This window comes from Melanerpes formicivorus, unplaced genomic scaffold (assembly GCF_026170545.1).
Source record: "Melanerpes formicivorus ecotype bairdi unplaced genomic scaffold, bMelFor1.0.p_v2 SCAF_27, whole genome shotgun sequence".
Lineage (NCBI taxonomy): Eukaryota > Metazoa > Chordata > Aves > Piciformes > Picidae > Melanerpes > Melanerpes formicivorus.
Genome location: NW_027142379.1, coordinates 7,941,950 through 7,965,451, shown reverse-complemented (window position 1 = coordinate 7,965,451; position 23,502 = coordinate 7,941,950). Strand labels below are relative to the sequence as shown.

General features: G+C 50.8%; 2 protein-coding genes across 3 annotated transcripts in view; one reads left to right on the top strand and one right to left on the bottom strand.

Moving 5' to 3' along the window:
• MAML3 (mastermind like transcriptional coactivator 3) overlaps positions 1 to 5,692 on the top strand; it is a 331,229-nt gene extending 325,537 nt beyond the window's left edge. For both annotated transcript variants that reach the window (XM_068154021.1, XM_068154020.1), the window contains exon 5: positions 1,710 to 5,692. In XM_068154021.1, the coding sequence (XP_068010122.1) occupies positions 1,710 to 2,701 (992 nt within the window). In that variant the 3' untranslated portion in view covers positions 2,702 to 5,692. The remainder of the gene's footprint in view (positions 1 to 1,709) is intronic.
• Positions 5,693 to 8,145: 2,453 nt separating this feature from the next.
• MGST2 (microsomal glutathione S-transferase 2) lies at positions 8,146 to 18,456 on the bottom strand. The gene is made up of 5 exons (XM_068154097.1): positions 18,326 to 18,456; positions 13,468 to 13,567; positions 11,343 to 11,413; positions 9,483 to 9,564; positions 8,146 to 8,385 (listed from the first exon to the last, which is right to left on the bottom strand). The coding sequence occupies exons 1-5, from the start codon at positions 18,381 to 18,383 to the stop codon at positions 8,253 to 8,255; spliced, it is 444 nt and encodes a 147-aa protein (XP_068010198.1). The 5' UTR covers positions 18,384 to 18,456; the 3' UTR covers positions 8,146 to 8,252.
• Positions 18,457 to 23,502: the final 5,046 nt, after the last annotated feature.

Sequence of the window (23,502 nt, the reverse complement as noted above, 5' to 3'; positions counted from 1 at the left end):
TGCCCACCTCTCCAGCCTGTCCAGGTCCCTCTGGATGGCCTCCCTTCCCTCCAGCGTGTCTGCTGCACCACACAGCTTGGTGTCATCAGCAAACTTGCTGAGCGTGCACTCAATGCCACTATCCATGGCACCCACAAAGATGTTGAACAAGACAGGTCCCAGGAGTGATCCCTGAGGGACTCCGCTTGTCCCTGCCCTCCACTGGGCCATGGAGCCATTGACAGCCACTCTTTGGGTGCAGCCATCAAGCCAGTTCCTTATCCATCTAGTGGTCCACTCATCACACCCATGTGTCACCAGCTTGGAGACCAGGATGTGGTGTGGGACAGTGTCGAAGGCTTTGCTCAGGTCCAGGTAAACGACATCAGTTGCTTGCCCCTTGGGGAGTGACTTCTTTTCATGCATGTTGTCACTGGTCCTGGTGGAAAAAACACACACACACACAAAGAAAGACTCAAATTTGCTTCTGAAGGGGAACTTTGACTCCCAGGTCACTCCTTAGAAATTTAATCTCTGATCCTAGTGAAGTAGGTAAAGGCCTGCTGAAGCCCTGCAGTTCCTGTGGCTGTCTGGCTTAGGCTTCTGAGTAGGGAAGCAACCATGGCTGTGATCATGCATCACTCATGCAATCACATTGTCTCCATTCCTCAAGGGTCTGAAGCCACGAATCCCTTCGGGTACACATCCCAAAACTGTCATAATTGAGAATTACTCACTAAATCATTGCCCTTTTGACCTTCCCAGCCTCATTTTAGGTCTGTAGGGAAATTAGGCTGCTTGTCTGCATCGATGGCATTCTCTGCTGAGCAGCCTCCTGCTTCACAGCCTGAATGCATAACGTGGGCAGCAGTTCCTGCTTAGGGTAGCACTTGATCTGTGTTGACTCCCACCTTCAAGGGGAGGGGACTTGGCAGGTCAGGACAGAGGCTGCAATCAGACTGAGGTGGGGAACCTTGCTCTGAAATGCAACTAGCACATCTCCTAAGGATTGGCAACCTTTTAGCTCTCTGCTAAATTTCAAGTGAAACAATGATTCACTCAACTCAGAGAGCACAGCAGTCTGAGATCCTGTGATGCAGATTCTCCCCCTCTACTCCACTCTGGTGAGACCACACCTGGAGTACTGTGTCCAGGTCTGGGCCCCTATTGCAAGAAGGATCTGGAGAGGTGCTGGAAGGTGTCCAGAGGAGGGTCATGAGGATGAGCAGAGGGCTGGAGCTGCTCTGCTATGAAGACAGACTGAGGGAGTTGGGGCTGGTCAGTCTGGAGAAGAGAAGGCTCTGAGGAGACCTTATTGTGGCCTTCCAGTATCTGAAGGGGGCTACAAGAAAGCTGGGGAGGGACTTTTTAGGATGTCAGGGAGTGATAGGACTAGGGGGAATGGAACAAAACTAGGAATGGATTGATTCAGATTGGATGTTAGGAAGAAATTCTTCCCCATGAGAGTAGTGAGACACTGGCAGAGGTTGCCCAGGGAGGTGGTGGAAGCCTCATCCCTGGAGGTTTTTAAGGCCAGGCTGGATGTGGCTGTGAGCAATCTGCTGTAGTGTGAGGTGTCCCTGCCCATAGCAGGGGGTTTGGAACTGGCTGAGCCTTGAGGTCCCTTCCAGCCCTGACAATCCTCTGATTCCCTCTGCTGCTAAGACACGTTAATTGAGATTTGCAGTGTTGCAGGGCTTTTTCCTTACCTTCCTCTCTCTGTTTTGTAGGTTCTCCCCAGGATATAGCAGCTGTGAGAAACCAAGCAGCACTCCAGAGCATGAGGACATCTCGACTGATGGCCCAGAACGCGAGCATGATGGCAATGGGTCCTTCGCAGAACCCGAGCACGCTGCCCTCGACCGCGGGCCAGTCGGACATGGGCATGGCTCCTTACAGCAATGCCTCCTCCAGCCAGCCAGGAATGTACAGTATGAGCACAGGGATGAGCCAAATGTTGCAGCACCCAAACCAAAGTGGCATGAACATGGCACATAACACAGGCCAGGGAACGAGGCAGCCTGCCTCTGGACAAGCGGTGGGTATGGTGGGCAGTTTCGGGCAGAACATGCTGGTGAACTCTGCCCTGACACAGCATCAGCAGCAGATGAAAGGAGCTGTGGGCCAGGTCTTACCGAGGGCACAGGCACCACGACTTCAAAACCTGATGGGGACTGTCCCTCAAGGAACACAGAACTGGCAGCAACGAGGTTTACAAGGTATACCTGGAAGGACTAGCGGTGAAATGGGGCCCTTCAACAACGGCACAACGTACCCCATGCAGCCTGGGCAGCCACGGCTGTCCAAGCAGCATTTCCCACAGGGGCTTAATCAGACAGTCGTGGACTCGAGTGGAACAGTAAGAGCCCTCAACCCAGCAATGGGCAGGCAGTTGCTGCAACCACTACCCGGACAACAAGGAGCCAGCCAGGCCAGGCCGATGGTAATGCCTGCAATAAGCCAAGGGGTCCCCACCATGTCTGGATTTGGGCAGCCTCCCACGCAGCAAATGCCAGGTGGTAACTTTGCTCAGAGCAGCCAAGGCCAGGCCTATGAGAGGAATCCCACTCAGGACATAGCCTACAACTACAGTAATGAAGGAGCAGGGGGGGCATTCTCTGGTTTAGCAGAGGGCGCAGACCTTGTGGACTCCATCATTAAGAGCGGACCAGGGGACGAGTGGATACAGGAACTCGATGAGTTGTTTGGAAACCCCCAGTGAGTGGGTCTGTATAGTCTGGAGCTGTGGTTGTTGCATTTGGGAAACAAAACAAAGAGAAGAGCAAGATGGATGTTCTCCCCATCCTTGGGTTGTTGGGTTTCTGTCTGAGTTGGTCTGGGGGTTGTTTTGTCCTCTTTTTGTTCGGAATCCTGCAAACTGAGCTGATCCGTAGCCAGCCTCGGAAGATCCAGGGGAGGAGGAAACTGTCAGCATCCCAAGACTTCCACCAAGCGATCTCCGTTGCCTGGCAGCTCTGTGTGTGGGGTGGGGGCTGGATGGGGGAACTGGAAGAGCCAGGTGATGCCTCTGGTGGGGAGAATTTGATCTTCCCCCCCGCTGAAGTGAGGCTTCATTGCACAGCGGTAGGCAGTGGTCCTGACATCTCCCACCTGAGGTAACTGCAAGCACTGCAGCTGTCAGGGGAGCAGATGGAAACAGCCAGGAGCAAAGCCTAAAGATGTCTAGGGGGGGATTGCACAGGCCCTGGTCAGAAACAAGCTTAACCCTGGGGGTGAGCAGATCTGGGTGAGCCACGGCCAGGCCCGCAGGGCTGGCTCTGGGCTGTCACAAAGGACGTGCAGCACACACGTGACAAACCCCAGCAGTCACAGGGAGGTCACCAGCATCACTGCAGAGTGACAGGGATCCAATCAAAATGTAGGAGACCGTGCATTTGGCACTGCAGAGAGGACAGCTTGATTATGGGAGTGCTGCTGGAGACAGCTTAAGTGGGTGGGTTAACTGAGTGAGCTGTTTAGTGCTCTTGGGACCTGCAGCAGTGTTTCCCTGGCAGAGCACTTGGGCTGTGTTGGCTGCCTGGGGGAGTGGAGGGGGGCAGAATAATTGCTACCTAAGGTGCTGGAGGGCTAAGATGTACCAAGAGACATCAGCATAGGTCCTAAGCGGGTCCCTCCTCTTCCTCCCAGTATGGTTTCAGTTCAGTTCCTTCCCCCCAGTCATTGAGTGGAAAGCAAGGTGAAAGTGGCTGCACCTCTGTGCAGGTGAGCAACAGCTGCTGCAAAGGGGCAGGCAGGGGGGAGAGAACAGGCAGGAGAAAATGTACAGGGAGGGTCTGGGGCAAGCAGGTTGGGTTCCTCCTCTCCTCTGGAAAAGTGCAAGTGTGGCAGGGAGCACTGTCCTGGGATGTCTGAGCTCTTGAGCTGATGTGATACGCAGCCTGCCCTTCAGTTTTAAACAGAGGTTTGGTCTGATCCCTTCTGGTGTGCTGGGCTGCAATCCACTGCACTGTTTGAGGAACAGGAACCAGTGGAAGGCTGTTGTGAAGGTCATTCATGAATGGGTAAAGTAATTGATGCAGTTGTTACAGATGTGGGGCCTGCCCAAAGCAGCTTGTAGGTAAGGTCAGCACATGGCTGTCTCCACTGCCTGGAGCAGCACTGTGGAGGTGGTAGGTCCTGCACAGGACTGAGGCACCAGCCACTTCCAGCCTCTAAAGGAGCTGCAGTCTGAGGCAAGCTGCCCTCTAAACCTACCACCTTCTCGAGTGTTTTGAGCTGAGAGCTGCTTCTCAAGCTGTCTAGTGGTGCATCAAAAACGTTAACATGAGCCACAATCCAAAACGCCTGGGAACCTCTGGCTTAATGCTGGTCTCTGGGAGCCAGAAGAGATGCTCTGCAGTGGAAGGGTCTCCAGGGTACAACCACCAGTACCAACCAGTGTACAACTATCAATACCAGCTGCCAATAACCTCCTTGTGCACTGCTCTCCCAGGGCCTGAAGGTGCCAGGTGCTCAGCTGCTGAAACCCACAGGAGCCGAGGGGCTCAGCACCTTGTGCTTCCACATCCTGCCTTTCCCTGTGGAGCACAGCTGGGCATCACGTTAAGGAGTGGGAGCAAAATGGGCCTGGAACCATCTCAGCACCCTGTTATGGTTCTCTTTTGTGCAGGAGTCCCTCACAGGGCTTACCCAGAGGAGGGAAAAGATCTGTTAGAAATGCTGTGGGGCAGGCAGGCAGGCAGGAGAAGCTGCATTTGTAACATGGGTGTGAGTTTTTAACGTGGTCAGGGTGAGCTACCAACCCAGCCTGCCCTGACTGCAACAGTTCTTAAAACTGCTTTAGTTCCACCTCTTAGCTAACCCCTGTCTCAAATATAGCACAAGGGCCCCTTCCAGTTCCTGCTGAAGATGATGGATGGGTGTTTGCCTGTCAGCTGCTTCACCAGGAGCTGGGTTGGGCCCTAGGCCAGTGAAAGAGAGCACCAGCTAAAGCTCTCTGTTCGTCCTGCAGGTGAGTGGCTCTTAGTGGGACTAGCCTGAACGGAAGGGATGGGCAAAGAGAAGGAGGAAGGGCACCCTGAGGGGTCGAGGGCATGGTGCTGTGTGCCTGCATGAGCATGTGGGTGCCAGCAGCTGCGGTGGCACATACCTGCCCTGCCCAACACAGGTGCCCTGGGAGGGATGGGGGAGCTGCAAGCTTGCACAGCCCTGGGGACATCACAGCATCCCTTTGTCCTAGTGCCCAGGGCTCACCTCCGAGTGCAGAGCTGGGCAATGAGGGTTTGGGAGCACACAGCCATCACCTGGCAGCCAGGTGCAGATGGGTGTGCATCAGGGAGGTAGAGGCTTTGGGTGAATAAATGGTGATGAAGGCTGAGTCTCTGTTGTCTTTGCAAAGCTTCCTCCAAATACTCCATACTGGGACCAAGTACTAGAGAGGTAGATTTCACTAGATGTGGGGTTGTTTGGTTTGGCTGGGGGGGCTTGGGGGGAGGGCTTTATTTCCCTCTCTCTTTTTGTTTGGTTGGTTGTTTTCCACCCTCCCCTCCCCCTCCTTGGCCCCCTCCTCCCCTTTTCTTACTATGGTGCTGATGTATATGTCATGTTAAAAAAAATAATTAATAATTAATAATGACGATGATGATGATAATAATAATAATAAAAGGTTATTTGTAAATATGTTTTTACAATTCCACAGATATCACTGGGTCTACTCTCTGTAAAATATATACATATAAATATATCTATATCTATATATATATATATATACACTCTTTGCTTAAAATAGAGTATTTTTATTTCACTTCCTCAACTCACCCTCCCTGCACTGGGTATTTCTAATTGGTACTCTGTTCCCTGACAGCAATTTTGCTCCATTTTATTCAGACTTTTCTAGAGGGGTGGGGGTTTTTTTTCCCCACCCTCCCTGCCCTGTCTTTTCACTTTGTACTGCCTTTGAAGGCCTGTGCAGACAGATGTAGACATGGTGCTGTAGGGTGATGTTAACATGCCCCTCTGGAAGAAAAGCCAGGCACAAAACCAGAAGACAAAGCAAAAGAAAGGAACCCCCACCAAAATAAAAGATGGTTGTCTGAGCCCTATGCCAGGCTGGTTTACAGGATCATCTCCCTCTCTCTCTCTCTCTCTCTCTCCCCCATCCTGCGCCTCAGTGGGTGATCCGCCGGGGGAAGGAGGGGAGCCGGCGGCAGGCGAACCTGGGTTTGGCCCCAGGGTTTCTGGGAGGCTGCAGGGCTTCATCAGGTGTCTGGCTTTGCTTTGGGGTCACGCTGCCCCTACCTCAGAGCAAGGAGGGCTAGCAGGATTGCACATGCTGTGAGGTGAATGCAGAATTAACCAGGTTGGAAAAGACCTTTCAGATCATCGAGTCCAACCTAGCATCCAACACCATCTAATCAACTAAACCATGGCACCAAGCACCCCATCAAAGCACTTCCTAAACACCTCCAGTGATGGGGACTCCACCACCTCCCTGGGCAGCACATTCCAATGGCAAATCTCTCTTTCTATGAAGAACTTCTTCCTAACAGCCAGCCTAAACCTCCCCTGGTGCAGCTTGAGACTGTGTCCCCTTGTTCTGGTGCTGCTTGCCTGGGAGAAGAGACCAACCCCCACCTGGCTACAACCTCCCTTCAGGTAGTTGTAGACTAAGGTCTCCCCTGAGCCTCCTCTTCTCCAGGCTAAGCAACCCCAGCTCCCTCAGCCACTCCTCTCAGGGCTTGTGCATACCCTGAGCTCACACTGCTAAGCCATGACTTTCCCCCTTTTAGCAGAAGACATTTCATAAGTCAGTTTGCTTTTTGCTGTCATTTTGTGGTTCCCAGGGCTGTGGGCCATGCTGGAGTGTTTGTCTGGTCTTTCTCACACCCCAGCCATCTGTGCCTTGGAGGGAGACCGTGCAGTGGACCAAAGGGTTAGGTGAGCATCTGTGCCTCCTGCTTCGTGTCTGGGCTCTACTTCTCACAAGTGCTGTGTTATGGGCACAGGCTGTCACCGAGAGGCTTTGTATGGCGGCTGGGATCTGCCCATGGGAGGGCTCCACTCCTCTGAGAAGAGCATTTGAGTGTGTGCTGAACTGCAAACGTGAGTGGAAAATCCAAAGGGCCTCCACAGAAAGGTAAGGTCAGGTGCAGCTTTAAATCACAGGCCCACAGGATGTTAGGGGTTGGAAGGGACCTTCAAAGGTCATCCAATCCAACCCCCCTGCCAGAGCAGGACCATAGAACCTAGTACAGGTCACACAGGAACACATCCAGATGGGTCTTGAAAGTCTCCAGAGAGGGAGACTCCACAACCTCTCTGAGCAGCCTGTTCCAGTGCTCCTGAACCAAGCAGCATTCCCATGTATGCTCCAGCAGTAGTAGGGCTTGGGTGCCTGGGAAAGCAGGGACCCTGCAGCAGCACACATGGCAGGGCGGCTCTGCGTTCGTGCAGCGTGGATGGCACTGCTGGGGGTGGGGAAGGGCAGCAAAGGAAGACCGCAGCGGTGTTGGCAAAGCTGAAGGAGGTCAGGTAAGATGGGCTGACACCTGCAGTGCTGACTGCAGATGAATGAATGAGGGAATCCAAAGGTCTAGCTGGGTGCCATTTGTTCAGGGCTTACAGTGCTGTATGGGAGGAAAAGGAAACACTTGAACATGTCCAGAGAAGGGCAGCAAGGCTGGGGAGAGGCCTTGAGCACAGCCCTGTGAGGAGAGGCTGAGGGAGCTGGGGTTGCTTAGTCTGGAGAAGAGGAGGCTCAGGGGAGACCTTACTGCTGTCTGCAACTACCTGAAGGGAGGTTGCGGCCAGGTGGGGCTTGGTCTCTTCTCCCAGGCAACCAGCACCAGAACAAGAGGACACAGTCTCAAGCTGTGCCAGGGGAGGTTTAGACTTGAGGTGAGGAGGAAGTTCTTCACCGAGCGAGTCATTTGTCATTGGAACGGGCTGCCCAGGGAGATGGTGGAGTCCCCATCCCTGGAGGTGTTCAAGAGGAGATTGGACTTGGCACTTGGTGCCATGGTCTAGTCATGGGGTCTGTGTTGATAGGTGGGACTCGATGATCCTCAAGGTCTCTTCCAACCTTAGTTATACTGTGATACTGTGATGTAATGGCAGAGGCAGATGTGACACCACACTCTGTCTTTTTCAAGGGGGAGGAAGTGTAAACAGCTCAGGGGAAAGCATGCACTTCACATTACAACGGGCTGCTAGGAACCAGCTCTGAGGCTTTATTCACATGCAGCTTCTCATCTTGTTGCTGTTCAAGGGAAAACATCCCCATGGTTTCTTTATTTGAGACAAAAAAGCAGCCTTCAGAGCAGATGAGGTAGTTTCTTCCCAATGCTGATGTCCAGGTATTCATCCAGGAAGCTGTTAACAACTCCAGCTGCACCCAGGGTTGACAAGCAGGTCAGAATGATCAAATTCAGGTAAAACCCTGTTACCCTGCAAGTGGAAAACAGAGGGGAAAAAACACTGTTATGAACTGTCCATGGTGTGTTTACAGGGAAAGTGTTTCTCCTCTGGGCCCCTCAGTTTAGGAGAGATGTTGAGTTGCTGGAAGGTGTCCAGAGAAGGGCAACAAAGCTGGGGAGGGGTTTGGAGCAAGCCCTGTGAGGAGAGGCTGAGGGAGCTGGGGTTGCTTAGCCTGGAGAAGAGGAGACTCAGGGGAGACCTTCTTGCTCTCTACAACTACCTGAAGGGAGGTTGTAGCCAGGTGGGGGTTGGTCTCTTCTGCCAGGCAACCAGCACCAAAACAAGAGGACACAGTCTCAAGCTGCACCAGGGGAGCTTTAGGCTGGATGTTAGGAAGAAATTCTTCATAGAGAGAGTGATTGCCCATTGGAATGTGCTGCCCAGGGAGGTGGTAGAGTCACCATCCCTGGAGGTGTTCAAAAGAGGATTGGATGTGACACTTGAAGCCATGGTTTAGTTAGTCATGAGGTGTTAGGTATTAGGTCATAGGTTGGACCTGATAACCTCAAAGGTCTTTTCCAACCTGGTTGATTCTATGGTTTAGGCTGGATGTTAGGAAGAAGTTCTTCATAGAAAGAGAGACTGGCCATTGGAATGTGCTGCCCAGGGAGGTGGTGGAGTCACCATCACTGGAGGTGTATAGGAAGAGACTGGATGGGGTGCTTGGTGCCATGGTTTAGTTGATTAGATGGTGTCGGATGATAGGTTGGACTCGTTGGACTCAGTGATCTCAAAGGTCTCTTCCAACCTGCTCTGGTCTATTCTATTCTATTCTATTCTATTCTATTCTATTCTATTCTATTCTATTCTATTCTATTCTATTCTATTCTATTCTATTGTTTCTATCCCATCCCATCCCATCCCATCCCATCCCATCCCATCCCATCCCAATGCTGTGATAGCCAGCCCTCTTCCCTGAGGGTTTCTGCTGCAGACCTCATGCTGATGCTTTACACATGTTGCATTCAATTACAGTCACTTTTCCATGCCAGAGAGCCTTGGCTCTCTGCACAGCTGCAGACCACAGCCTGGAGCTTTTAGCCTGCCTTCAGCAGGTAACTCCTTACCTTCCTTTCACGGACTGGACGTAACCATAGAAGTACTTGTAGCGGGCAAACACATAGAGCACACCCAGCAAGGAGGCTACTTCTGAGAAGAAAAGATTAATAAAGGGGAAAAAAAAAGTCAGAAAACCAAAGAAAATAAATGAGGAATGTCAGCAGTTAACTCCTTCAGTACCTTTTCTAGTTGCATAACCCTGGGGCATAGCTACCCAAGCCCTGGAAGGTTACCTTGGGAAAGAATCATTCAAAAGAGTTCTCTGCGTGCTTTAATATTGACTGCAGCAGGCTCTGGATAGAGCTTTACAGGAGGGGTGGGCATAGAACTGTCCAACAAACCCCCCAATAATCTCAGAGCCAGGAAGTGCCAGGAATCTGTAGACTCCCCAGGTTATCCCAGAGACAGGCTAGCGGCTGGAGCACGGTGGCTTGACCCAGCACTGTCCTTTGGTGGTGTTATGGCAGGTCAGGCTAAAGGGGGAGTGTTTGTTTTGGCAAGAGAACCTTATTGATGTTGCTAATAACCTGCTTTGCATTTATATAGCAGCTTTTATCCGAGGACAGGAGGGAATGCTGTAGTGAAGTTAGCTTCCTGACCTCCCCGTGGGAAGGGTATAAAGTCACCTCCCTTTGATAGATGGAGCAGGGGGTGTAGGTCAGTGCATTATCCAGGGCCAGGCAGTGCTGGAGAGGACAGCTCTCCCTGTGCCCCGGATTAACTCCTGCAAACATACCTATGGGAGACATCAGCTGAAAAACGACTTTAAGGGGAGGTGAAAATAGTTCTTCTTCTCCTACACATGACAGCACACATCTGTGGTGCTGGGTAGCAGCTGTGATCTTCCTTAATTCAAGTGCCTGTCCACAGGCACATCTAACATTTCATATCCAGTTTGTTGACTTAAGTGGGGCTGCCTTGGATTTACTTTTGGATTTGCAGTGGAGGTGGGGACTCTGGCTGTAAGAGAGCCCCAAACCAAAGTGACTGCTTTGGAACAAGGGCAGAAAGGAGAGAAGAAAGCTGATTGTTCAGGAAGGAAAGGTGTGGTGGGCACAAGCTGCTTATCCAGCCCACAGACTTCATGCTTCTCAAACATCAGCTGGGGAAAGGCTAATAAAGCAGAATGTAAACATTAGGCTTTGTCACAAATTTGAGCTCTGCAAGAGTCCACCCTGTCACTGTTAGAGCTCTGTGGTGTCTGAGTTCAGAGCAATTGGCCAAAGAAATGCCCCCCCATGAGAAATCAGAAGGGGCTTTCCTGAGTCCCTGCTGCACAGCTGAAGCACAATGTCTATGGCTGGAGAAGCTGCTGTGCTGACAGAGCTTCAGTGCTGTGCCCCAGAACAAACAAATCATAGCCCAGTGGTGGTGGCACTCACCTGGGTTGTCAAACCCCAGATTTACTGGCTTGAGCTCTGGCTCCAGCAGCCAGGGGCCCAGCCATGGGGATGAGGGCTCTGACCTGAGTCTTTTCAGGCTGCCTCCTTCCAAGGGACCATAGCAGTGGCTTGATGTCCTGTGAGACTCATCACATAATGTACAAGGAATTGTTGGTGGGAAGGGTCTGGGAGCTGCTTTTCTGAATGAGTCACCCTGAAAATCCACTGAACATATGATTAATGTGCTATATACTGGCCCCTTGGCTTGCAGGGAGAAGTGAAAGCTGGTGGGGCTGTGTGAGGTGCCATGACCAAGTGGGGATCCTAGTGTCACTGAGCATGCCTCTAGGAAGCCTGTGATAAGGTAATCCAAATTAAAAGGAGGGGGGAAAGATGTCCACAGCCATTTACCTCCTGATGAAATCTAAGTGGTATGAAAAGCTGGGCAAAGCTTCTCAGTGAAGACAGAAGCAAAAAAGTGTTTACCTTGATTAAAGAACCAGCCTGCAGTCCAGAGGAGAGTCAGGAATACTGGGTAGAACTCCACACAGTTTTGCCTGCAGAATAAATTGGAGAGAACATTGGTGTGGCTAGGAAAAGAGCCACACAGTGTGGGACTGTCAAAGAGAATCAGCTTTGGCCTCATTTTGTTGCCACTAAAGTTGAATCATAGAATCAGTCAGGGTTGGAAGGGACCGCAAGGATCATCTAGTTCCAACCCCCCTGCCATGGGCAGGGACACCCCACACTAGGTCAGACTGGCCAGAGCCTCATCCAGCCTGGGCTTAAACACCCCCAGGGACAGGGCCTCGACCACCTCCCTGGACAACACATTCCAGGGCTTCACCACTCTCATGGGGAAGAACCTCCTCCTCACATCTAGCCTGAATCTCCCCACCTCCAGCTTCATTCCATTCCCCCTAGTCCTATCACTACCTGAGATCCTGAGAAGTCCTTCCCCAGCCTTCCTGTAGGCCCCCTTCAGATACTGGAAGGCCACAATGAGGTCACCTCGGAGCCTTCTCTTCTCCAGACTGAACAGCCCCAACTCCTTCAGTCTGTCCTCACAGGAGAGGTGCTCCAGCCCTCTGATCATCCCTGTGACCCTTCTCTGGACACCTTCCAGCACCTCCACATCCCTCTTGTAATAGGGGCTCCAGAACTGGAGGCAGTACTCCAGGTGGGGTCTCACCAGGGCTGAGTAGAGGGGGAGAATCACCTCCCTTGACCTGCTGGCCACACTTCTCCTGATGCAGCCCAGGAGATGATTGGCTTTCTGGGCTGCAAGTGCACACTGAGAGCTCCTGGTGAGCTTCTCCTCCACCAGCACCCCCAAGTCTCTCTCCTCAGGGCTGCTTTCCAGCCAGTCACTGCCCAGCCTGGATTTGTGCCTGGGATTGCCTCGACCCAGCTGCACGACCCTGCCCTTGGTCTTGTTGAACCTCCTGAGGTTGGCTTGTGCCCACCTCTCCAGCCTGCCCAGGTCCCTCTGGATGGCCTCCCTTCCCTCCAGCCTGTCTGCTGCACCACACAGCTTGGTGTCATCAGCAAACCTGCTGAGGGTGCACTCAATGCCACTGTCCATGGCACCCACAAAGATGTTGAACAAGACAGGTCCCAGGAGTGATCCCTGAGGAACCCTGAGGTTGGACGCAATGATCTTGAAGGTCTCTTCCAACCTGGTCTGGTCTATTCTATTCTATTCTATTGGTTGGACTTGATGATCTTTGAGGTCTTTTCCAACCCTATTGAGTCTCTGATTCTATGATCCCCAACTGCATGGAAATAAGTAGGACAAATAATCCTGTCCTGAGTGCCTGTGCAGCAGAGGCAGGAAGGAATTTTTGGCACATGGCTGTGATGATGCAAACCAATTATCTCCACACTGGGTAGGCAAGTTTTGTGGGTCAGCATTCCTGAGACTGCAAGAGGAAGCAGAGAGCTGTGCACAGGCTGCTTGGATTGCTCTGCTGAGGCCAGCTGCCTGTATGCAGTGCTATCCAGGCACAGACAGCACACAGCAGAGCTTCTGATGCTGAGGAAAGTTCTTCCCAGAGAGAGTTGTTGGCCATTGGAATGTGCTGCCCAGGGAGGTGGTGGAGTCACCATCCCTGGAGGTGTTCAGGAAGGGATTGGATGTGGCACTTGGTGCCATGGTTTAGTAGTCATGAGGTGTTGGGTGACAGGTTGGACTTGATGATCTCTGAGGTCTTTTCCAACCTTATTGATTCTGTGATTCTGTGACTGCACCACCTTGATTTGTGGCCACCAGCAGCTTTCCCACCTCCAGGGATGGAGACTCCACCACCTCCCTGGGCAGCACATGGCCAATAACTCTTTCTGTGAAGGACTTTCTCCTCACCTCCAGCCTAAATTTGAGCAGTGCCTGTTTCAAATGAGCTGAACTTACCCCGTTACCATTAAAATAATAGCTGGCTCATTTGGAAAGTGATCTGCTCATTAGTTTCCCCTTTGTTTTTGTTTTGTTCTGTTTCGTTTTTTAAGCAAAACATGCAAAGAGAAGGCAATGTCTTAAGAGAAGGGGTTTTGCCTCTCTTCTGGCCTGAATTGTTTGTTCATTGCCACCATCTTGATGACCTCCAGACTTAACTGTGCACGGAATGTTCTGTCGAACTCCGGAGCTCCAGTGACGGCTGGGGGCATGACCTTGTGCTTCATTCTTGACTTCCCCACCAGCCAAGCCAAGTGAACTGCAAAGCAAAAACAAATGACACAGTTCCTCAGTGCAATTGCACCCCTAACAGGTCAGTAATGTTTTAAGCAGAGAGCATTGCTCTTCAGCTCTTTCATTCTGTTGAACAGAAAGTGAGCAGCGCTAAACCTTCAAAAGGGGATTGGATGTGGCACCTGAAGCCATGGTGTGATGGCTTAATGTCCCTCCTGGAAGCAGGAGGGGAGGGCTTGTGAAAGCATTGCCCTCCCTGCAGGGGGTTTTCTCCCTGGGAAACTAAGTTAATCTGTTCCACTCCCTTCCTGGGTGACAGGTTGGACTTGATGATCTTTGAGGTCTTTTCCAACCTTGTTGGTTCTGTGATTCTCCAGTTAACCAAAGCAAATCCTCAAGGCCATGGTACAACCCTGGCCTGAGCTGAATGTGGTACTGCTTAGTCAGCAAGGCTGGAGTTCAGGGGGCAGAGAGACTCTGGTGCCCCAGACAGAGAAACAGGCTGTGATGGTATGATAGCATGGCTGGTCATCATAAAATCCAGTTGTTTAGTGGCTGCCACTGTGATTGATGGCAACTTAGCTTCACTTAGGGACAAGTGGGCTTTTATGTGGCAATGAAAGTCAAGCTGTGGCACTGCATAATGGGAGAACTAGAGTCATGTCTGTCACCTTCAAAGAAAATGTGAGCCCAGTGTGCAGAACAAGACAGGTGCCAACTTGAAAGGAGCCCAGGGGAGGAATAATTGTTGCATTTTTTTTGTTGCTGTTAACTGCACAGGACTTGCCTTTTAGCTCCTGTCTGCTGAGTGGAAAGCAGCAATGTGCCTCCAGATTTCAGGTTTGTGATTGTGACTTAACAAGGGCTAAAGTAAATAATGAAGCAATGGCAGAGCTCTTCTGGCCCACCTGCTGGAGGTGCCGTCATGAGGACTCCAGGAAGCATTGCACCAGGAGTAAGTAAAGAATTCCACAGCCCTTTCTGCCCCTAGCATCAGGTTGTTCAGTTCTAGCAGGCTAAATTGCATGGCTGAGGTGGCTATGAGGTGTGCCTGAGTGGCCTTTGTTTCCTTGTTCTTTTCCTTTGGCTTTCAACTTCAGGTGGCATTTATGGTGACTGAGTTAATGTCCTTACTCTGAACATATGGGACAAAGCAGGCTTTCAAGGAACACTGCTCTCCAACATTTTGTATGTGCTAAAAAGCCTGTGGAGAAGCTAATACCTGTATCACAGTGTTTTGCAGGGTAATTTCCATGTGAAGTGCACAACCACCATTGAAAAACAATTGAATCATAGAATTGTTAGGGTTGGAAGGGACCTCAAGGATCATCCAGTCCCAACCCCCCTACCATGGGCAGGGACACCTCACACTACAGCAGGTTGCTCACAGCCACATCCAGCCTGGCCTTAAAATCCTCCAGGGATGAGGCTTCCACCACCTCCCTGGGCAACCTGTGCCAGTGTCTCACCACCCTCATGGGGAAGAATTTCTTCCTAACATCCAATCTGAATCTATCCATTTCTAGTTTTGTTCCATTCCCCCCAGTCCTATCACTCCCTGACACCCTAAAAAGTCCCTCCCCAGCTTTCTTGTAGCCCCCTTCAGATACTGGAAGGCCACAATTAGGTCTCTTCAGAGCCCTCTCTCCTCCAGACTGAACAGCCCCAACTCTCTCAGTCTGTCTCCATAGCAGAGCAGCTCCAGCCCTCTGCTCATCCTCGTGGCCCTTCTCTGGACACCTTCCAGCACCTCCAGATCCTTCGTGCACTAGTGGCTCCAGACCTGGATGCAGTACTCTAGATGGGATCTCACCAGAGCAGAGCAGAGGGGGAGAATCCCCTCCCTCGACCTGCTGGCTGTGCTTCTCTTGATGCTTTGTAGTAATGTCTTGCTGCCTCCAAGAATCACTATGAGTGATTTTAAAGGGTACTAGAGGATTCCCGTTCTCCCTGTTCTCTCCTCTACCAGTGACTGGGATTCATTCTGTCCTTTCACTAGATTCCTTTCTTCCCCCATCAGCCTACAAAACACAGATCTCCCAAGCAAATCTTAGCTGCTTAAAACCGGATTCATGACTGGAAGCCACTTCCCACCTTGCTGCTGCTCTCTCTTTCCACCCTAGAGCATTTCTGACCTGATTCTACTAACCACCCCTGGCTCTGAGGCACTACATCTTGTACCTCTGCTGACTGCTAAGTGAAACCTGGCGTGCAGCGCTGCTTCGGGGAGGGCTCATTGCCCATCAGCACCTCCCTGACTCAAGAGGGACAGGCTGGGCAGAACAAACAGAAGAGCAAAGGGAGCACCCAGTGCTGTGTGTATTTTGCTCAGGGGCTGGGCTTACACTCCCCTTGCCTGAACTGGTTGTTACACGTGCTAATGGTTGTGGTTTCACAACGCTCATTTGAGCTGCCATCGATTAATCCGTGCTGGTTTCCCCCTGCTAGGAAGCAAGCCATGCTGTGAGGCTTGAAATCAGTATCAGCAGGTCAGATTCTTCCACGGGTTTCTCTTTGGGCTTCATGTCAGACTGCCAGTGCAAATTAAACCCCAGGCTAGCTGGGCATTTCTAGGATCTCAGGTAGGGATAGACTGAGAGAGTTTGGGCTATTCAGACTGAAGAGAAGACTCTGAGGAGACCTGATTGTGGCCTTCCAGTATCTGAAGGGGGCTACAAGAAAGCTGGGGAGGGACTTCTGAGGGTGTCAGGGAGTGATAGGACTGGGGGGAATGGAGCAAAACTAGAAATGGGTAGATTCAGATTGGATGTTAGGAAGAAGTTCTTCCCTATGAGGGTGGTGAGACACTGGCACAGGTTGCCCAGGGAGGTGGTGGAAGCCTCATCCCTGGAGGTTTTGAAGGCCAGGCTGGATGTGGCTGTGAGCAACCTGCTATAGTGTGAGGTGTCTCTGCCCATGGCAGGGGGCTTGGAACTAGATGATCCTTGAGGTCCCTTCCAACCCTGACAGTTCTATGATTCTATGAAGATCACACCTATTCCCCCCTGTCCCCCTTCCTTTGCAGTTTCAGTTTCTGCACAGTTCCTTGAGCTTTCAATCTGCAGTACTCTTCTGGCTAATGCTTCTTTCTCTGCTTGTTTGTTTGTTTTGAATCCTTCACCCTTTAAAGTTACAAATCAGGGCAGGCCAGTTGAACTCTCAGAGAAGTGGATGGTAAATGCTGCCACCACACAGGAATATTCTGTGATGATTTCAAGGGTAGGCTGTAGCTCCTCTGATGCTGACAGAAAAGGAGAATGTAAATTTTAGATGCTTTTCCTTTGCCTTCTGTTGTGTTAGGCTTTTTTTAACCTGAAAGGGTCACATTCTCAAGCAATTTTTTCCCCCCTGCTATTTCAGTAGCTGAGGCTCTGAGAACAAATAAACAATTGAGCCACACAAATAAGTTTGCAGCACTATAGTGGAAAAAAAAGAGACCCCCCCCCCCAAAATAAAAGGCAGAGTAATTATATTTAACTTGCTCTGAATCTCACAGTAGTGTAGCACAAATGCCTTCAAAATGTATGTTGGTTCCTGGCATGAACACAAATGCATGAATCAACATATTTCAGAGAAAATAATGACAAATGCTGCTGCAGTTTCAGGCTGAGGCTTAGTAAAAAGAGCATCTCAGCCTTGCCCACTTCTTCCCCTAGTCCTTGATTCTCAAAGGTATAGGGAGAACTGAAAAAAGGAATCCACTTAGATCTTAAAGACATGGAGTGATGAGGATATAATATGGAATATCTCACAGGCTCACAGGACGTTAGGGCTTGGAAGGGACCTCAGGAGATCATCGAGTCCAACCCCCCTGCCAGAGCAGGACCTTAGAATCTAGCACAGGTCACACAGGAACACATCCAGATGGGTCTTGAAAGTCTCCAGAGAAGGAGACTCCACAACCTCTCTGGGGAGCCTGTGCCAGTGTTCTATGACCCTCACAGTGAAGAAGTTCCTCCTCATGTTGAGGTGGAACCTCCTGTGCTGGAGTTTATAGCCATTGCCCCTTGTCCTACCACAGGGAGCAAGTGAGCAGAGCCTGACCCCTCCCTCCTGACCCCCAGCCCTCAGAGATTTATAAACATTTATTAAATCCCCTCTCAGTCTTCTCCAGACTAACCAGCCCCAGGGCTCTCAGCCTCTCCTCATAGGGCAGTGCTCCAGTCCCTCAGTCATCCTGGTAGCTCTCCCTTGGACTCCCTCGAGTAGATCCCTGTCCCTCTTGAACTCCTGCTGCTCTATTGAACTCTTATTATTGCCCTCTCTTCTCCAGACTGAACAGCCCCAACTCTCTCAGTCTGTCCTCATAGCAGAGAAGCTCCAACCCTCTGCTCATCCTTCGTGGCCCTTCTCTGGACACGTTCCAGCACCTCCAGATCCTTCCTGTGCTAGGGGCTGCAGAACTGCATGCAGTACTCCAGGTGGGGTCTCAGCAGAGCAGAGCAGAGTAGAGGGGGAGAATCTCCTCCCTCGACCTGCTGGCTATGGTAGTTAGGGGTTAGTACAAGCTGTCAGAATAGTATGATGCCAAAAAAAGTCAGCTAGCAAAACAGACTTGAAAACAAGGAAAAGTCATCTGTTCCACTGAACCAGCTCCCTCTCAGACTGCAGAGAGGGGAAACAACGCTCCAGTGAGAGAAATCTCAGGAGCTCTCAGAAACTGAAGTTACAGCAGAGCTAGCTGATCAGAAAAAGGAGATTTCAGTGCCTCACAAGCAGTGGAAATCTCCCTAAGCCCCAGCCATGCACCCCCCTCACCCTTCCCCCCCCCCCAAGGTCTTACGTTGCTGGAAGGCAGAGAGAAGAGAGACAGCCGCGAGCAGCACTGCTCTGCCAGCCATGTTCCCAGCAGCTTCCGTCTGCGAGCGGGGGCTGTGCAGAGAGCAGAGAGCAACCAGGAAAACCAACAGGTTGGACAATGACCCTGCTTGTCAGCACTGCCCCAAAGGCCTGCCTCAGCAGCAGAGCTCTGGAAGAGTGCAAAAATGATGGATGGCGATTCCTCGTTGCAGGAGAAGGCTCAGGCGCTGCCTGCCAGCCCTGCCTGCTTCTCGGCTGTGTGAAAGCACAGCGAGAACAAACCCAGCCTCTGTGGATTCAGCTGTTCTTTTATGTCTTAGATTCCAGTTGCAGTCTCTCTGAGGGCAAAGAGGTTTTGTTCTGTCTTTGTCCAGGGTCCAGCGTGGCAAGGTCTGCGTCCATCCCTGGGAGCACCACTGGGAAGCAGCAGGGGCAGGAGGCACAAGGGGAAGCGGAGCTTTGTGCCAACCCCACGCTTGATTTATGGGGTTTGCTGAACTTGTATAGCTAAGACTCACACGGGTGACAGGGCAGCCACTTCACAAGTAGCCAGCCATGCAGAAAGGAATTGTTCAGCATGGTTCAAACATCTGAGAAAAGGACAACAACTCTCCTCATTTTACTGCCTGGAGTGCACTTCCTATAGCTTATGCCTAGCCCTAAAAGTGAGAGAGACTCTCTCAAGGAACATTTTCTCATCAGCTAGCCCTGACTAACAGGAAGCTTCATGTCATTAGCTTTTTATGATCCCATGAGACCACTGGAACAAAAGCAGTGGCCCTATGAGGAGAGGCTGAGGGAGCTGGGGTTGTTTAGCCTGGAGAAGAGGAGGCTCAGGGGAGACCTCATTGCTGTGTACAACTACCTGAAGGGAGGTTGTATCCAGGTGGGGGTTGGTCTCTTCTCCCAGGCAACCAGCACCAGAACAAGAGGACACAGTCTCAAGCTGCACCAGGGGAGGTTCAGGCTGGAGGTGAGGAGAAAGTTCTTGACAGAGAGAGTTGTTAGCCATTGGAATGTGCTGCCTGGGGAGGTGATGGAGTCACCATCCCTAGAGGTGTTCAAGAAGGGATTGGACGTGGCACTTGGTGCCATGGTTTAGTAGTCATGAGGTGTTGGGTGACAGGTTGGACTTGATGATCTTTGAGGTCTCTTCCAACCTTGGTGATTCTGTGATTGTCTTTCCACTTTGCCTCCAGCTGATGTCAACCATATATTTTTCATATATATATATACAGAGAGAGAGAGAAGGAGAGAGAGAGAGGTAGACATAGATTTTCTTCTACTTTACTCAACTTTGCTAATTTCAAAGGCTAAAAAATAAATAACAAAATAATTTGAATCTGTTCTTTTTTATCTTGCCAGATTCTAAAAGGTTCTCTCTTGGGTATTAATTCAGCATACTGTTCTTGCTAAAGCTTGGGAGAACAGATATGCTGTTACAGATCTTGAAGGTCTCTTCCAACCTGGTCTGGTCTATCCTATCCTATCCTATCCTATCCTATCCTATCCTATCCTATCCTATCCTATCCTATCCTATCCTATCCTATCCTATCCTATCCTATCCTATCCTATCCTATCCTATCCTATCCTATCCCATCCCATCCTATCCTATTCTTTAACTGCTGATCTTTGTGCTTTAACTGCTGCTGCTGTTGTAGTGTGAGCTGGTTTTCTACCCATAGTGTCTCTCTCTCTCTGTTGGGAGGGGCTGCCTCAGAAGTGTTTAAAACACTGACACCCTGCTGCTCAAGAGAAGTGAAGGAAAACCCTGGCAAAGCTGGTCATTGGGAAAGGTAAAGCCACAAGAGGTAAGCATTTTAAGGCCAGCTGACACTGAAGTTCTGGGTTTGGGGTTAATTTCCAAACGGCAGTGGACATGCAAAATGCAGCCAAGATTGATTTCAAAGTAGGCAGGGCTACAGTTTAGGACAGGTTTAAATCCACACATATAATGTAAGTTACATGCCCATTCTTCTCAGAATCTCAGGTAGTGATAGGACTAGAGGGAATGAAATGAAGCTGGAGGTGGGGAGATTCAGGCTGGAGGTGAGGAGGAGGTTCTTCACCATGAGAGTGGTGAAGCCCTGGAATGGGTTGTCCGGGGAGGTGGTTGGGGCCCTATCCCTGGAGGTGGTGGAAGCCTCATCCCTGAAGGTTTTTAAGCCCAGGCTGGATGAGGCTCTGGCCAGCCTGACGTAGTGTGGGGTGTCCCTGGCCATGGCAGGGGGGTTGGAACTAGATGATCCTTGTGGTCCCTTTGAACCCTGACTGATACTATGATACTATTATGATAGGATTCTGCTTAAAACTCCCTTCACTTCCCACTGGCAGCAGAGAGTTTGTACTTGCCTACAGATTTATGCTTTCAGTCATAAGAAGCCCACAGGCAGCATTAGGAATAGGATAGGAATAGGAAGCTGGGACATCTACAAAAGAAGGTTGGGGTTATTTATGACTGTAGAAGCACAGGATGCCCAGTTTTATGATGTGTATAAGCCCCAATGCTTAAACAGATGGTAGGACCGACCCAGAGATTCCTCCAGCTATGTCAGGACATTCTGACAGCTTGTCTGGGGCTGATCTCTCAGCTTGCTCCTGAAGACTGGGTTTTCGTTTTGCATTTCCTTCACTTGCCTGTAGTCCCTGGGTGCTTTGCTAGTCTCTGGTGGTGTCAATGCAGGTGCTTTCTGCAGCTGTCTCCAAAGCAAGGACAGAGGCTCTGAGCAGTGAAATGCAAAGTGAAGCCTGAGATACTGCTGGTATCCTCCAAGATACAGACTTACAGAATTAGCCAGGTTGGAAAAGACCTTTGAGATCATCAAGCCCAACCTATCACCCAACACCATCTAATCAACTAAACCATGGCACCAAGTGCCTCATCCAGTCTCTTTTTAAACACTTCCAGTGGTGAGGACTCCACCTCCTGTGTGGAAAGGGTGGTGTTCTATTGCTGCACCATACTTTGTGTGTGTGTGTCCTGCCAGGAAAAGAAAATTCTCCATTCCTAATTGACAGCACTGGAAACAAAGGGTAAGGAGAGGACTTGCTGGGCTTACACAGCAGCTGTGTGTCAGAGCTGGACATCTGCACAGCCCCAGGACTGAAGGCAAATTAGTGGTCCTGCCTCTTGCTGACCTGTGCATCCCTAGCAAACCTCCCCAAAGAGGCTGGCTCCTCTGTCTGCAGAGAAGCTCTTACTGACCAGCAGCAGTGAAGGCAAATCCCAGCAGGGTGATGGAACTGCTGTGAGGAGAGAGCAGATGGTTGGGGTAGTGAGACCATAAGTGTGAAACCAGATTAATCCAATAAGCTCTTTTAATGGAGTTACACTGGCAGAGCTGCTCAGTTCCTGTCCCTGGAAAAGCTGAAAAGAGCTTTGCAAAGGGCAGTGTTTAGTCTCTAGTGGGCTGTAACTTCTTCAAGTCCAGCCACAAGTGGAAGTGCAGTATCTTGCATTTTAAAACACCCTCTAGAAGACAGGCTCTGGAGAAGAGAGGTGCTCCTCTGGCAGGGAGGGAAAACATATCTGAACTCTTAGCTATTTCACTGGGAACATTCATAGGGTAAATCCAGACTATTAGAATGTATGAGGCTGGCTCATGTGTAGCAGTTTAGCTACAGCAGTAACAGTACTGAGCTCTGCAGTTTATTCAACAACATAGCATCATAGAGTTGTTAGGGTTGGAAGGGACCTCAAGGATCAGCCAGTTCCAACCCCCCTGCTATAGGCAGGGACACCTCACACTACAGCAGGTTGCTCACAGCCACATCCAGCCTGGCCTTAAACACCACAAGGGATGAGGCTTCCACCATCTCCTTGGGCAACCTGTGCCAGTGTCTCACCACCCTCGTGGGGAAGAACTTCTTCCTAACATCCAATCTGAATCTATCCATTTCTAGTTTTGTTCCATTCCCCCCAGTCCTATCACTCCCTGACACCCTACAAAGTCCCTCCCCAGCTTTCTTGTAGCCCCCTTTAGATACTGGAAGGCCACAATAAGGTCTCCTCGGAGCCTTCTCTTCTCCAGAGTGAACAGATACAACAGAAAACCTGGACCTAAGTGGCACTGGCTCATACTCAGGCTTTACAATTACCAGAACTATGAAATAGGTAGAAAAATATGTTTATTCCTTCAAATGCTCCTACTTCTACCTCCTAAATACCAGCTGTAACCTTTGACTGCTGTTGTTTCATCCATACTTGGCATGGGGCCTCAGAGGCAGGATGAACAGTCCATTTCTACCCAGCTCATTTGAAAGCCTGATGATGAGAGTGCCCTGCTTTGTGGCAGTGTTACCAAATGATAAAACAAGTCCCCATTTCCAATCCTCACCCTCTGGACACTGGTGGCATGAGATCAGATTAGTATCTTTATTGATGATCTGGATGAGGGGAGTGAGTCCATCATCAGTAAGTTTGCAGATGACACCAAGCTGGGGGCAGGAGTTGATCTGTTACAAGAGTAGGAGAGCTCTGCAGGGGGACCTTGACAGGCTGGACAGATGGGCAGAGTCCAAGGGCATGAGATTGAACACATCCAAGTGCCAGGTTCTGCACATTGGCCACAACAACCCCATGCAGAGCTACAGGCTGGGGTCAGAGTGGCTGGAGAGCAGCCAGGCAGAAAGGGACCTGGGGGTACTGATTGATAGTAGGCTGAACATGAGACAGCAGTGTGCCCAGGTGGCCAAGAAGGCCAACAGCATCCTGGCCTGCATCAGGAACAGTGTGGCCAGCAGGAGCAGGGAGGTCATTCTGCCCTGTACTTCAGCACTGGTTAGGCCACACCTTGAGTCCTGTGTCCAGTTCTGGGCCCCTCAGTTTAGGAAGGAGGTTGAGTTGCTGGAAGGTGTCCACAGAAGGGCAACAAAGCTGGTGAGGGGTTTGGAGCACAGCCCTACGAGGAGAGGCTGAGGGAGCTGGGGTTGCTTAGCCTGGAGAAGAGGAGGCTCAGGGGAGACCTTATTGCTGTCTACAACTACCTGAAGGGAGGTTGTAGCCAGCTGGGGGTTGGTCTCTTTTCCCAGGCAAGCAGCACCAGAACAAGAGGACACAGTCTCAAGCTGCACCAGGGGAGGTTTAGGCTGGATGTTAGGAAGAAGTTCTTCATAGAAACAGAGATTGCCCATTGGAATGTGCTGCCCAGGGAGGTGGTG

Coding starts and splice junctions, on each gene's coding strand:
- MGST2 (XM_068154097.1), bottom strand. CDS start 18,383: ATGGCTGGCAGAGCAGTGCTGCTCGCGGCTGTCTCTCTTCTCTCTGCC. Junction 13,568..18,325: donor TCTCTCTGCCTTCCAGCAAC/GTAAGACCTTGG, acceptor TTTGCTTTGCAG/TTCACTTGGCTTGGCTGGTG. Junction 8,386..9,482: donor GTCCAGTCCGTGAAAGGAAG/GTAAGGAGTTAC, acceptor TTCCACTTGCAG/GGTAACAGGGTTTTACCTGA.